This window comes from Phaethon lepturus, unplaced genomic scaffold, assembly GCF_000687285.1.
Source record: "Phaethon lepturus isolate BGI_N335 unplaced genomic scaffold, ASM68728v1 scaffold15819, whole genome shotgun sequence".
Lineage (NCBI taxonomy): Eukaryota > Metazoa > Chordata > Aves > Phaethontiformes > Phaethontidae > Phaethon > Phaethon lepturus.
The window spans coordinates 12,849-26,629 of NW_010562907.1; the positions used below are offsets into that span (position 1 = coordinate 12,849).

Below are 13,781 nucleotides of genomic sequence, written 5' to 3' on the forward strand. Positions count from 1 at the left end.
TAGTCTGGGTGGAGTCACATGTGAACATTTGTTAGCTCAGTCTCTCCATAAATTTGCAGCACCTGGTGAAGGAGGAAAAATGTCTCAGCTAGAGATGTTGATGAGAACAATTCTACTTGCATGTAAGACTTATGCTTGTTCTGGGATCTGTATAAGTGTACTGCAAGAAGCATGAGGACTTGGAAATAGCCATTCTGCTGTAAGCTTCACTTGCACCCTCCAGAGATAAAATCAAAGTGCCTTTCATGAAGAATTAAAATAGTCATTTCTTCTGAGCCACCAGAGGCAATAAAAGTAAAAGAAGTGAAACAGTTAAAGAGTTGAAGAGTTTGTCACGTGCTCTTGTTTGGGACAATGTCCACTTTCACCCTGCTGGGACTTACAAGCTGGTTTTTGTTGAGACGGTAGGTGAAGCAATGAGCCTACTTGGAACAAGGCTGAAGAACAAGATCCGTGGCTGGATGCATGGTCACCTTTAATCCTGCGTGGCAAGTATGCAGAGGGGAGAAAAGAAAGAAAAAATAAATCCCTGGCATGCTGACTCAGCACCTCTCACATTGTAAGCTTTGAACTGTACACACAGCTTCTAAACCTGACGTATGATCTGTGTTCCCAGCTAGAAAGTACCTTCGTGTCGTTTTTCAGCCTGTCAGCCTGCAGTAAATCGTTCCATGAGTGCTATGAACGCAAAAGCCTGTTCTGAAGGTGAGGAAGAAGCCTCGGAAATGAGGATCAAGACCTTGGGGGACAGCGGCTGCTCGGGAGACATCAAGAGGGGACAAGTGATTCTTGTTGCCTACCTGATTGCAACCCTAGAGCTGACCTTCCTCTTCATGCAGATGGGAGTCATGCCTGTGAGTATGGGTTGTCCTGCTTCACAGCACATCTTGCCTTCAAAGTCAGGCTATGTAGTTTTCCAGCAAAGTCAGAAGAGAGTTTCTAGCAGGAGAGAGGAAAGCGTATTCCTACCCCAGCAGGCAAGCTGTGACTGCGTTCAGGGTATGCCCAGCAGTAAGAGCTGGTTTATTGCTTGTACTGCAGTAGTACCTAGAGACCTTTCCTGGCCTGATGGCCCTGTGGGAAGCTGCTGTGGTTTGTGTCTTCTTGCTTGCAGCGGAAGAGTGACCCAAGAAGCAGGCAGCAGAAATCAGAGGTGGGTTTTTTTGAGGGTGTAATAAACAAGCTGTGAGTGGGAATCCTTGCTTCTCGCTTCCTGGACTCTTCTGTCTGGTTTCATAGAATCAGTTAGTTTGGAAAAGATCCTTAAGATCATAGAGTCCAACCGTAAACCTAAGACTGCTGAGTCCACCACTAAACCATGTCCCTAAGTGCCACATCTACATATCTTTTAAATACCTCTAGGGATGGTAACTCAAGCACTTCCCTGGGCAGCCTGTTCCAATGCCTGACAACCCTTTCAGTGAATAAATTTTTCCTGATATCCAATCTAAACTTCCCCTGGTGCAACCTGAGGCTGTTTCCTCTTGTAGTATCACTTGTTACCTGGGAAAAGAGACCAAGACCCACCTTGCTGCAACCCCCTTTCAGGTAGTTGCAGAGAGCGATAAGGTCTCCCCTCAGCCTCCTCTTCTCCAGACTGAACAACCCCAGTGCCCTCAGCCACTCCTCATAAGACTTGTGCTCCAGACCCCTCACCAGTTTTGTTGCCCTTCTCTGGACACGCTCCAGCACCTCAACAGCCTTCTTGTAGTGAGGGGTCCAAAACTGAACACAGGATTCAAGGTGCGGCCTCACCAGTGCCAAATACAAAGGGATGGTTTTTTCCCTAGTCCTGCTGGCCTCACTATTCCTGATACAAGCCAGGATGCTGTTGGCCACCTGGGCACACTGGTGGCTCATATTCAGGTGGCTGTCAACCAACATCCCCAGGTCCTTTTCTCCTGGGCAGCTTTCCCGCTCTTGTGAGCTCCTGGATCTATGACACGCTTGTCCACCCACTGTCTCTGGTGAGCCCATGCCTTCTGGGAGATCTCTCAGCTGGTTTTGTGCCTCCAGAGGCAAACTTCTCCCTCCTTCTGGACCTAAACCACGGTGCCCTGAGCCTGCATGCTGAGAGAGAGTTTATTTATGGGAGATCGGCGTAGTCAACCACTGATCAATTACAAGGGGTTTAGGGACCTGGGTGCAAGAGCATGTACCAGGGAAAGGGGCAAGATTGGGGCACCTCTACACCAGAGCTGACCTTGGCTCAGAGTTTTAAACAGCTCTTAGCAGATGGCACAAAATAAAAACATGAATCAGAAATAGCTGTCCCTTGAGCATACAATTTTGAAGTAAAAAACCCCAAAGGATTTTGGCTCTTCAGGGTGTGCATCTATGTTTTTTTGCCAGCTCAGGTTGTGCGTGTGCCATCCAGATTATAAGTACAGACAGTATTTTGCCCATACTGTGCTTGCATTGATTCCAGCTTGCTCAATTAAACAACAGCTCCAAGACCTTACTGCAATCATCTCCTGGGTGGTGCTTGGGCTGCCCCAGGTGTGGGGTCTGGAGGCAGGAAAGCTACTTAAAATCTACCTCATCCCCCTTAATGGTAGCTGATTATGTTCATCTGTGTTGGACTGCAAAGGTAAAGGGTGGTTTGGATTTGTCACCTGGTGCAAAATTGATGGTTTTGATCACATCCTGCTGATCTTCGTTAGTGCATGATGTGGGATGGAGTCTTTTGGTCTTTATTCAGCAGCCTGTGTCTGACCTGCTGAAGATTTCATCTGTAAGTATAGGAAACTGAAGGAAGTGCTTGTTTGGAGCTGTAGTTTTTTTCACACAGATGTTAAGTGCTTTATTCAGAAATATAGCATACTTTATTTCCCCTGACCTGTTGGGTTTGGTTTTTTTTTTTGTTTTGTTTTGTTTTTAGTACTTGGCAAAGAGCCTAGGTTTGGATTCAGTGGGATTTGGCTACCTCCAGACAACCTTTGGTGTCCTCCAGCTTGTGGGAGGTCCCATTTTTGGAAGGTAAGTGAGAACAATTCTCATGACCCTTTTCATAGCTGAAAAAGGCCAGGCATTTTTATATTCTAATAAAAAAAAAAATTAGTTCTGGTTCATGGTCCTGTTGAAATGTTTGAAGATTTCATAAATGGGCAAGGGGAAAATAAGTACTATAATTAGAAATACCACAGAATAGAAGCAGCCTTTATATTAACTTAGCTATGTTTTAATGACACACATTTAAGTGTAATAATATACTGGGAACAGGCTTAAACCATCAGAGTCCTCAGAGCCCAGATCCTAACAGCTTAATCCTGCAAATGTTTTATAGCTGTGTGTAACCTTAGGAACGTCTTGTGACTGGGAAACCTAAGAAAGAGCGTATTTATTGATGATAAGTAGAGCTGTCAATGAAAATAATTGGGAAGTGTGGCCAGCAGGTCAAGGGAGGCGATTCTGCCCCTCTACTCTGCTCTGGTGAGACCCCACCTGCAGTACTGCATCCAGCTCTGGAGCCCTCAGCACAGGAAAGACATGGACCTGTTGGAGAGGATTCAGAGGGCCACAAAGATGATCAGAGGGATGGAACACCTCTCCTATGAAGAAAGGCTGAGAGAGTTGGGGTGGCTGAGCCTAGAGAAGAGAAGGCTCCAGGGAGACCTTATTGCAGAGTTTCAGTACTTAAAGGGGGCTTATAAGAAAGATGGGGACAGACTTTTTAGTAGGGCCTGAAACGAATAGGACAAGGGGTAACTGTTTCAAACTAAAAGAGGGTAGATTTAGACTAGATGTAAGGAAGAAATTTTTCACAATGATGGTGGTGAAACATTGGAAGAGGTTGCCCAGAGAGGTGGTAGATGCCCCATCCCTGGAAACATTGAAGGTCAGGTTGGATGGGGCTCTGAGCAACCTGATCTAGTTGAAGATGCCCCTGCTCATTGCAGGGGGGTTGGACTAGATGACCTTTAAAGGTTCCTTCCAGCACAAAGATTCTATGATTCTATGTGAGGCTGCTTTGACCTCGATGTGAAGGTAGGTAAAGAGAAGGAAGGGGGTGAGAGAGAGAAGAATGTGGTGTTTAGGTTAGTTTTCCTCCTTCTTCTTGCCTGATGCTGCTAAATAGCCATGAGAAGGTGAAGCACTGGATTTACTCTTAAGGAACAAAACCAATAAAGCCCTGGACTATCTAGTTAATAGATATATATAGACTATCTAGTCTTTAGGTTACAAACAGCTAATATAAACTTCCCTGGCTTTTATGTAAACAGAGCAGCTTTGACCTGTACCTCTTCCTCAACACAAACCCATTTAATTACTTATGCTTAGCTTTGTAGACCAGTGTTGGCATTTGTTTTTGGTTGTTTCTTTTAGTGTAAGCACAACTAATTGCTTTGCAAGGTAACGTTCATCTGCTAAATGTAATAGGCAACTTCAGTAAAAAGAAAGAAGGAGGAATTAGAGTGAAAAGCTTTATCTAAGGCCTATTTTACAGTCATCTTAATCCCAATTGCTCAGAACCCTTTCTGAGCAAAACCCAGAACTCTTGGACTTTGTCCAACTTAGCTTTAAGTATCTTGGAGTTGAACAAAACCTGAACCAAAACCTCATCTGGCTTTTTTTGGTTTTTCCCCTCAAATAGAAGAAAATTTGTGTCGCTATTGTGAAGTCTTTATTGAACCTAAATAGAAAGATATCTATTTATTTTCTTTAAGTGGTGCTGAATGAGAAATGTTGCTTTGAACATCCTCTGGAAAGACATTGGAATAACTTCTATTGCCATGAACCTGAACTAAAAAATTAGCTAGCCCGATTCCCTGGTCTGAACCAACCCTAAAAGCTGCAAAGTAAAATTTGAGGGCGCTATGTGCTCTGAAGCGGTAACATTGAATGAGTTGCTGAGCTGAGATGCCATAACTGCCTCTGCCTGTGGCTGGTCTTTAGCAGCTCTGAGATAAATCACATTTATTCATTGAAAAGCCAGTGGAAGGGACTTAAGCAAGCACATATTATCTTGTGCTTACAAGGGGTCTGGAGACGGGCTGAGTAGTGGCAGCTGTCTGCGCGTTCCCCTGTTACACCAAAGTGTCAATGCCCACGTTCCCAAGTGAGCAACTGGTTCTTCAGCACTCGTCCTTGCACTCCTCCTTCAGGCAAGACTTCCAGTTTTGGGGGGGCTTGTTTTGAGGTATTTGACTTTTTTTGCAAGGCAAAGTTTTGTATTGCCAGTAGTCAGCAATGAAAAGAAGTTACCCAGTAAGCTGAGCTCCTCTGAATATCTAGTCCTCTTTTGGGAACAGAGCACTTCTGAGAATCTGACCAGCACTTTCTGTGGCGGGTAAATGACATGCTCCATCCACCTAGGTGCATCACACTTGTAATGACCTGCATGGTTGCCCTTCTGACAACCTTGTACCATTTCTCTACCAGATTTGCAGATCAATTTGGCATCCGAGCTGCCTTAATTCTCTCCTGTGCATCTGGAAGTACCTTCTTCCTGCTCATGTCGATCTCCACCAGCATCCCTTTCCTTTTCCTCTCCAGGCTGCCAGCAGTGTTCATGCATGGGCTACCAGGTAAGGTCAGTCAGGGCTGAGTGACTTTCCAACTTGCTTTTATTGACTGATTCCTCTCTTCTTGCTCATGTTCCTTGAAGTCAACAGGCTCAATAGCATGAAGGAAGGCAGGAGGAACATTTGATGGTTATCAGGGATGAAATGGCGAGAATGTGAAGCAGCGGGTGTATTGGTTATGGAAAGCAGGGCTGGTAGCCTGTAGTCCCAGGTCTCTTTTCCTCTATGATCTTGAGCAATTTGCTTGGACTTCACCATTCAGATGCAGGTGATGAATACTTGCTGGCAGCAGAGCTATCCCAAACTTCTCAGCTGCCTTCTCATAACCAGAATCTTTATATACAAGCTTTTCTCTTTCTCCTGGTAAAACTAACATATTAGTGAAAATGAAACGTGGTTACAAAAATACCCTCCATTACTCACCAAGCTGTTCTACTTCAGTTGGCCATGTAACTCACGCGAGGGGACTCAAGCTGATAGACTAAGCCTCTTCTTGCCATTGAGTGGCTTGAGTGTTTTGTCTCCTGTGTCTGATGGGCTGAACCAATTCCATTCAGCGGTACGCGCGAGCATTTGCCCCAGGGTTGCAAGGAGCGTTTTGTGGCAGGCGCTGCTTCTGTGGCCTAAAAACTTACACCCGCTGCTCAGACCCTGGGACAAGCTTCTTTCAAGGGATTTGTTTCCCTGCAGGTGCTCAGAAGGTTATTACAGACGTGACTACTCCTGCCCAACGTGCTGATGCTTTAGGGAAGCTGGGTCTTTGCTTTGGAATAGGCATCATCGTTGGCTCTGCCCTGGGGGGTGTCCTCTCCACCAAATTTGGGTGAGTGGTCCACTTGTTTGGTGTTGGCCTTGTTGCAACCATTGAGGGAGCTGCTAAGGGGTATTTTGCTCCACCCCCCCGACCCCCCAGCTTGTGATCGTATCTTAACTGCTGGTGGCAGCAGAGGATCGTACCAGAATTCGAAATTTTGCTTTCCGTACTGCTACAAAAAACTACTCCCACTGTTTTTAAGGGGACCTCGTTGAAAATCCCACCTTCTGTCTACTTAAATTAATTTAAAAACAAGTTGACGTATGAAAGTCTGTCTGTCTCCTGGTTGTCTTCTCTTTGCAGCTGAGAGTGCTGAAAAGCAGCACATATGGCATCGCTTGCTTTTAAGAAACAGTGTTGCACAACTGAGAAATGATAACTGGGAGCAGTGGGGAAACTGGTGTGCTTGGGGGATGCTCAACACGGAGCAAGACCTTGGGAAAAGGGAAAGCAAGCTTGGGATGGTGGGGAAGAAGAGTGAGGAGGTCTATCCCTGTCACAGCAAGATGCCTGCCTGCACATGCCTGCCGCTTCCCTGTTTGTTTTCCACAGCCCGAAACGTGGCAGTGGGCTGCTGCCTTCTCTCGTGTGCTGCGACGGGAGAGCGATGCCTGATTTTACTCTATTTACAGGTCTCTGTTTATTAGCTTTAAAGGAAGCTCAAGCGCTGTGGTGTGTCGGAGAACTTTGCGGGTAGGGAAGCGCACATGGCTGTAACCGTCCTGGAAGATTCCCCAGCATTTCTTTGGTGAGGGGCGGGGGGAAAAAAAAAATCCCATATGAACTTTTGAGCATTTATTTTGCTCTGCTGCTTTTATTATGGACACTTAGCAGCTTAGCACCGAAATAACTCTCTTAATTTCCGCCCCCCGCCCCCCCCCCTTTGTGAGCACTAGAGCGCCTCAACAGCGCGGGGTGGAGGTTAAAACAAAATCCTTAGGGGAAGCTCTGGTTTTCAGGAATCGGGCTCGTCCTGCAAGGGCGGGGGGTGTGGGGGGTGTGTCAGTGCCCCTCCGCTAGGTGGCGCCGTCGGCCTGTCGCGCCCCGTCGCGGCGGCCTCCCCTCCTCCGTATCGATTGTCGTGACATGCAGTCAAATGTCATTGATTTTTATTTTTGCGTCCGCCTCCCCCCCCGCCCCCGATCCTTGCCCTAGCGCCATAAGCGCTGCGGACTCTACATGGTGATACGTCACCTGGGCGTTTTGCACGGGGCGCGCTCGGCTACGGTGTTCGGCGTCGTGCGTTGCCCTCTGAACCCCGTTGCGCGTCCGTGTGTGTTCAGGTGCTGCGGTGATGCTATTTGCGTCTCGGATCTTTGCAAAGGTTAACTGAGTGGCAGACTTTAACCTTGCTGCCTTAGGGAGTAGCCCCCGCAAAACTCTGTTTGCGGCTGTACTTTGGGCCAAATTAATTGCTGCAGGCAACCTCGGGAGTTTTCTTCCTCTCACTTGAAACCTGAAAAGATTTTTCTAAATTCTTTGGTGCCTGTTCTGTGTTGGTCAATTGACACAAAGCTGGCTGGGAGGGTTCATTTTGTAGTTGTTATATGGTTACATAAAACGAAAATTTGGGTTGTACATAATATTAACTAATTCCAGACTTTGAAGTATTTATAGGTGTTGATGGTTGAATGGGATTTTAGTAAGTATTCTTTTTAATCAAATACAGTGATCGTACCCCTTCTGTGTGTTAACTGTCTGAAAGTAAAGGTTACTTCAGTTCTCAGCTTAATCTTTGGTTATATGCCTCAACATCAACATTCAAGTAGCATTGTCATCTAGCAAAAATTTATGGGGTTTCACTTTCCAGTGTGTGCATCAGTCGCTGGTTTATAGAAAAAGCAGCAGTGGGAGAGAGTCCCCTGTTTCAGTTAGAGACACTGGAATGGAGTCCGGCTTTTGGATGCCAGGGCTTGGTGCTGTCAGACAAGAAGATGCTTCCAGACTTCCCAGGTTGCGGCTTATTTTGAAAGCTCCTGGCCCTTGCATTTTGTGCCTGCAACATAACGCTGAGAAAAGTGAATGTTGCCTGTAATTATGGGAAAGTAAGGGACCTGCACCTGAAAAACAACATAGTTTCGGGCTTTCCCATTGCAGTGGGGTGTTTCCCTTGCATCCGGCGGAGGGCAGCTTCGGCTCACAGTTCGTGCCTGGCTGCTGCAGCATCCCATCGCAGTGGTTTTGGGGCTGCTCTTCAGTCCTGTAAGCAGGACTGGGGAAAGCAGCCTGTCTGCTGGCAGCATTTGTTTTTCTCTGTGAGGATCTGTGCATCCCCCTGGAAGGACGGTAGGAATTCCCATTAACAAGGGATAAACTCCAGCATGCTGGCAGGGCCCTTCTGACCATCCTGACCTGCAGAGGGTGGGTTTGATTTTATAAACAGCAGTTCCAGGCTGAGAAAGCCACTCTGGATGTTTGGTAGCCACCTTCATTGCAGCCAAATCCCACCCTTGTTTTGACACCATGCTTTGCTCCTCTGCCACATCTCAGCCACATGCAAAGATTAGAGAAGCAATCTACTGATGATTGATTTTTTTTTTTTTTTTAGTGTTTTGGCTGATATTGGTGGTGAGTGGGGATTCAGCCCTGCAAGCAGATGAAGGCAGGTCTGTGCCATGGAACAGTCCCCAAGAGCATCCCTAGCAGCTCTGGCTATGCCTGCGGCACTCACCTGGGGGGAAAGGAGTGGGTGTCGCATTATGGATGTACGTGAGGCTCCTTGACCCTGTTGCTCTATCCTACACATGGGCTGTTAATCATCCCTGCCCGTTTCCCACATTTGTACAGGAAGGCTCCAGCTGCATGGTCATTTCCAATTTTTTTCATAGAAGAAGGACCCAATCTCCTTCCTTTGAAAAATAAGTATTTCTGCCATGTCATGGAAGAGCAAAGCTGGAGATTTCTGTCCATTCTGCATTCTTCATTCTCCCTCACCACAAAGCTGGCCAACGTTCCCCGTCTGTTGTTGACAGCATTATTCATATGTTATAGCAGTGGTTTGTATACAAAAGAGGGTGTAGAAATTGGTCTCAGTTCCTCAGCTGATGTCATTTTGGTATTATTCCACTGTATTGTATTCACCATTGATGTACTTGACCTAAAGAGCTGCTCTGTTATTGTTTTCATTGCTGTAATAATATTTGTCAACCCTTATTTATTGAGGGAGCCTCAGGGAAGTTGAATGGCTTGTTCTGATTTGCATAGGATTTTTGGGACATCAGATCCTGACCTTTGCTCCTAAACTGTAGCCACCAGCTCCAGCCCTTCCTCTTCCTCTCTCTAAAGTACTGTGTTTTTCCCCTATGTTTTCCAAAAGTTTGAATGAAGCTGTAGCAAAGGAATTGTGACTTTTAGTCAGACCTGGACAGGTTTCATCTGTGGAATGTGGCTTTGCCTTTTGCAGTTAAAGGAGCTGCTTGTCGGCTGGCTTCTCCCTGCTGAATTTAATTGCTGGAGACCTTGCTCTTAATATATAGCCATATCCACTCACTTCTGTACGTACAGCTGTGAAGAACATGCTTTCTATGGGTTGATGGTCAGGCAAATTTACACCACCTAAGGATGAGGCATAAGCCAATTTATTAACACAAGCAGTTGTAATCTTAACTATTTGAAAAGTGTTTTCATGTTTATATGTTTTGGGTTTTTTTACTGGTGTTTTCTGGTCATTGATCAGTTAGATCAGGATTGTGGATATAAAATACCCAGCTTGAAAATAACTCCTGTAGTTCAGCTGAGGTTTCCAGGTTCTTGGAGAGTCGGCAAACTCCATAAGAGCTCATCCACAAAAGCCGACCAAAAAAAAGGGGCTCTGTTTGCTCTCTGCAAATGTGTCCCCCCGCCCCCGAACACTTACTGTAAAGCTGTTAGGGGACCACAGGCTGCAGGTGAGTGTGTACCCCTGGAGAGAAGTGATTTGGTATTTGTAGTAGACTTTTGTGGCAGCACTGTGGGTGAAGGGTGAAAGAAGGCTGGATTAGTCTTCAAAAGTGGAAAGATGAGCCTAGGTAGCTAATTACAGAGGTTTCATCCTTTCTTCTCGGACTATGATTAATTGCATTTGGCTTCTTTCTTCTTTCTTTCTAACAAGGACATACAGAAGCTTTGCTGCATGACCCAAGATTTGTTTGCTTTCTATGGACAAGGAGAGGTTTCTTCATTTTAGTGACTCAGCTGTAGGCTTGCATCTCTTCAAGCAATTATTCTTTTGAACCTGGGATTTTCCTGGCCAAACCCTTTTGGATTCTTATTTAATGTTATTACAGCAGGCTTTGGGGATAGGTTTTTTTTTTTTCTCTAGCTGTGCTATTATCCTCCTTCCTCAAGGGGAAAAGAAGGAGCTTGTTCGCCCAGAGTAGGGAATTGCATTTCTTTTCAATAACCCATTTGAACAATGTCCTCTGGCAGGGAATTTCTCATCGCTTCGCAGCAGAATGGAAAAACTGTGGGTGTTGAAAGGGCTGAAGGCTGGGAGCTGGGAAGGCGAGTGGGAACGCGGCAAAGGGTGAGAGGGTTGTGCTCTGTTTCGGGACAAAGCAGAGCATTCTGCTGCTGGGAGCGATTCCTGCTCCCTTCCAGTAGAAACTGTGGTGTTTCTCCGCCTGGGATGATGTCGATTGGCAAAGCAGCATGGATCAGTGATGTTTGTGCTTTGTCCTTTGTAGGAACTTTGGGGAGAGGGAGGTGGTGTCTGCTTGCCAGCAAGTCATCCATAAGCTGCAACGTGGTCTGTCACCATCGGTCGAGCTCTGTGGTGCCTTGGGAGAAATGGGGAGGGAATAGCAAATGGGCTGTTTGTCAAGGAGCTGATGGTTTGGGGAAGGTGTGGAAGACCTCAGTGGTGGTCTTCTGTGGAAAAAAACCCCAAAACAACAGGATCCAGAGATTCTTTATCTCATTTACTCTGCATGATAACAATCTTAGTTTTGGAAGCCATGGTCCCGAAGATTGTCTGTAAGGTCTATGTTATACTAGGTCTGAATAGAGGATCAGGCACATCATCCCTTCACAACTTGTTGGGTCAGAGTTCCGATCTAGGGCACTTTTCTCCTCTCCTTTATTCTCAGAGCTTTCTAGTTCTGATGACTTGTTTAACCTATTCTTGAACCTGAGAAATGCCTCAGTGCATTCTGCATGGAGTTCACCTGATCTTAGACATCTACAGTGGAGACGACTGCACCTAAATCTGCTGTTCAGACTCTGTGTGGTTGATGGAGAGGCACAGGCACTTCTACAGCACCATTTACCTCCTCATGAAGCAAGCCTGAAACAGCTCAGGGAAGCAACCTTTCTGCTTGCTTAACATCTGAGTCCCAAAACACTATCTCTGGCCACCAATACATTGTGCCTGTGGTCACAGTTCTGGAGTATGGTGGATTGTGAACATACCAGAAGTCACCAGGATGCTGGTCCTGAGCAGTTTCCCTTATCTGCGCTGCCTTCATGCAACAGACAGTTCTGCACTAAGCTTATCCCCAGCCCTTCCTTCCTGCAAACCTCTACCCACCTACCACTTCTAGGCCACCGATTTTAGATTTGGGTCCCCTGGCTTTCTCCTATTTACCCATTGGAAGATCACACTGACACTGCAAAGGTGCCATCGTTTCCCCTTCGCAGACCTTCAGTGAACCTGTCTCTTCTAGCCTTTGCCTAAAACCTCTGGTCTGAACTTCAGTGCAGGGAGTCATGATGATGGGGCTGAGAGCTCCTCTTTGGTCCTTCACCCATAGGTGGGGCCCTTTCCCAAGAGAGGAAGAGTGGGGTTCAGGGCAGGAGCCAGCAGCTCATGGGAGGGAGACCCCATGCCTTGTGGCTGCTCTCAAAGGTATGGGGTATGGCTGAGGAGGGCTGGGCTTGGTCTGAGCTAATGGGGTGCTGGTTGGCAGCTCCTTCCTCAGCCTTGTCAGGAGCTCCCCATTTTCCTTCAAAACTCCTCATTCCCGCTTAGCTTTCTGCAGGGATTTGGTGGGAAGGCTGTGAGGGTGGCTGTGCTGGCTCACAGGGGGTGTCCACCTGCCCCTTCCCCCCACAGCACCCTCCTTCTTCCCCGGCATCTCTGCCCTTTAGGGTTAGCTGGTTCATCTTACCAGGGAAACCATGATGAAAAGGCATTTTAAAAAAAAATAAAGGGAGAAAGTATCCAGAACTTGTGTGGCTGGTTTGTGCTGCTCAGACAGCTGAGGGTTGAGGTCTGCTGGGAATTGACTTGCACCAGAGCCCTGGGAAGGGGCACTCCTGGCATGGTTTACCTGGTGTCCCTTCGTGGGTTGACAGCAGTTACCCCAGCAGACAGATAGTTAGGAAATAAAGGAGGGAAAAAAAAACATCTCTGGGGGAGCTAAGGAAATTTCCCCACTGCCTTCTCCAGCTTTCATCGTGCCTGTGCGCCGGGGAGGCTGCCCTGCCCCGCTGCCCCATGCCTGGAGACAGAAAGTGAGGGGGCGGCGGGTGAGCGAAACGCTGTTTTGTGCGCGTGGTGGCTAGATCCCAATCAAAAGTGTGTGTGTTTGTGAAGTTACCTCTGCTAAACAATTATGGCTGAACACACACACACACACGCTCCCCCCTTGCCTTGGCCAATGCTCTGAAAACGCCGGGTTTCCGTGCAGCGCGGCTTGGTCATCAGCCGCGTTCCCGCAAGGCTGCGTTGAGGTGGTGGCTGATTTTTCTTGCCAAGCCTGGCTTAGCAGCCTCGAGTAATAAGTGTAAAGAATGGAAAAAAAAAATAAAAACCCAGACCCCCAAAATCGGAGCTTCATCGGCTCTTCCCACTCCTGGAACATTTCACCACTGGGCAGCAAATCCAGCGGTATCGCTGGGGATTGAAATCTAGGGGAATACTGTTTCCTTTGTTAACAGAAAATAGAAAGTACAGAATAGGCTGTGGTTAAGTCCCTGAATTGGGATTTGGGACTTGGCTCTGCTGCAGATTTCCTGTAACGCAAGCAATTCATCCCAACCCTCTGCACTGGTGTTCCCCATGCATAATATGGGGCAATGAGATGGTTTTTCCTTCCCTCTCTCAATACATTATAATATTGCTATTTAGGTTATACAACCTTTGGGATGCAGACTCTCTCTATCATGAGGTGTGCTCATGCAAATACCTACTACCTTGGGGGAACGCATCCAGTTTTTCCTGGATATATTCTTTTCCTCTTCCCCTAGTGTCCTGGGTAGGCAAAGTCTTTGTAAGCCCAGCTGCCATCCCATTTTTGGGGCTTGTTTCTTTTTTTTTTTTTTTTTAATTGTTTATCAAAGGCAAGTGCCAGTCTTTTGCTGTTTCAGAAAAGCAGCAGAAAAAAAAAAAAAAGAGCTCAGCTAGCCATAGTGGTCAGTGGTGGGGGAGTCCCAGAGGTTGGGGGCTGAAGTGCAGGGTTGCAGAGCTGAGCCCAACAAGAGCTAGCAGAGGGATCCGGTGGCACAACCTTCCTCCGTTCCTG

General features: G+C 46.9%; 1 protein-coding gene across 1 annotated transcript; it reads left to right on the plus strand.

The window, feature by feature from the left end:
• Positions 1 to 671: 671 nt before the first annotated feature.
• Positions 672 to 6,352, plus strand: LOC104626502 (solute carrier family 22 member 18-like). The gene is made up of 4 exons (XM_010294442.1): positions 672 to 854; positions 2,882 to 2,979; positions 5,383 to 5,528; positions 6,216 to 6,352. Exons 1-4 carry the CDS (start codon positions 672 to 674, stop codon positions 6,350 to 6,352), a joined length of 564 nt encoding a protein of 187 aa, XP_010292744.1.
• The last annotated feature ends 7,429 nt before the right edge of the window (positions 6,353 to 13,781 follow it).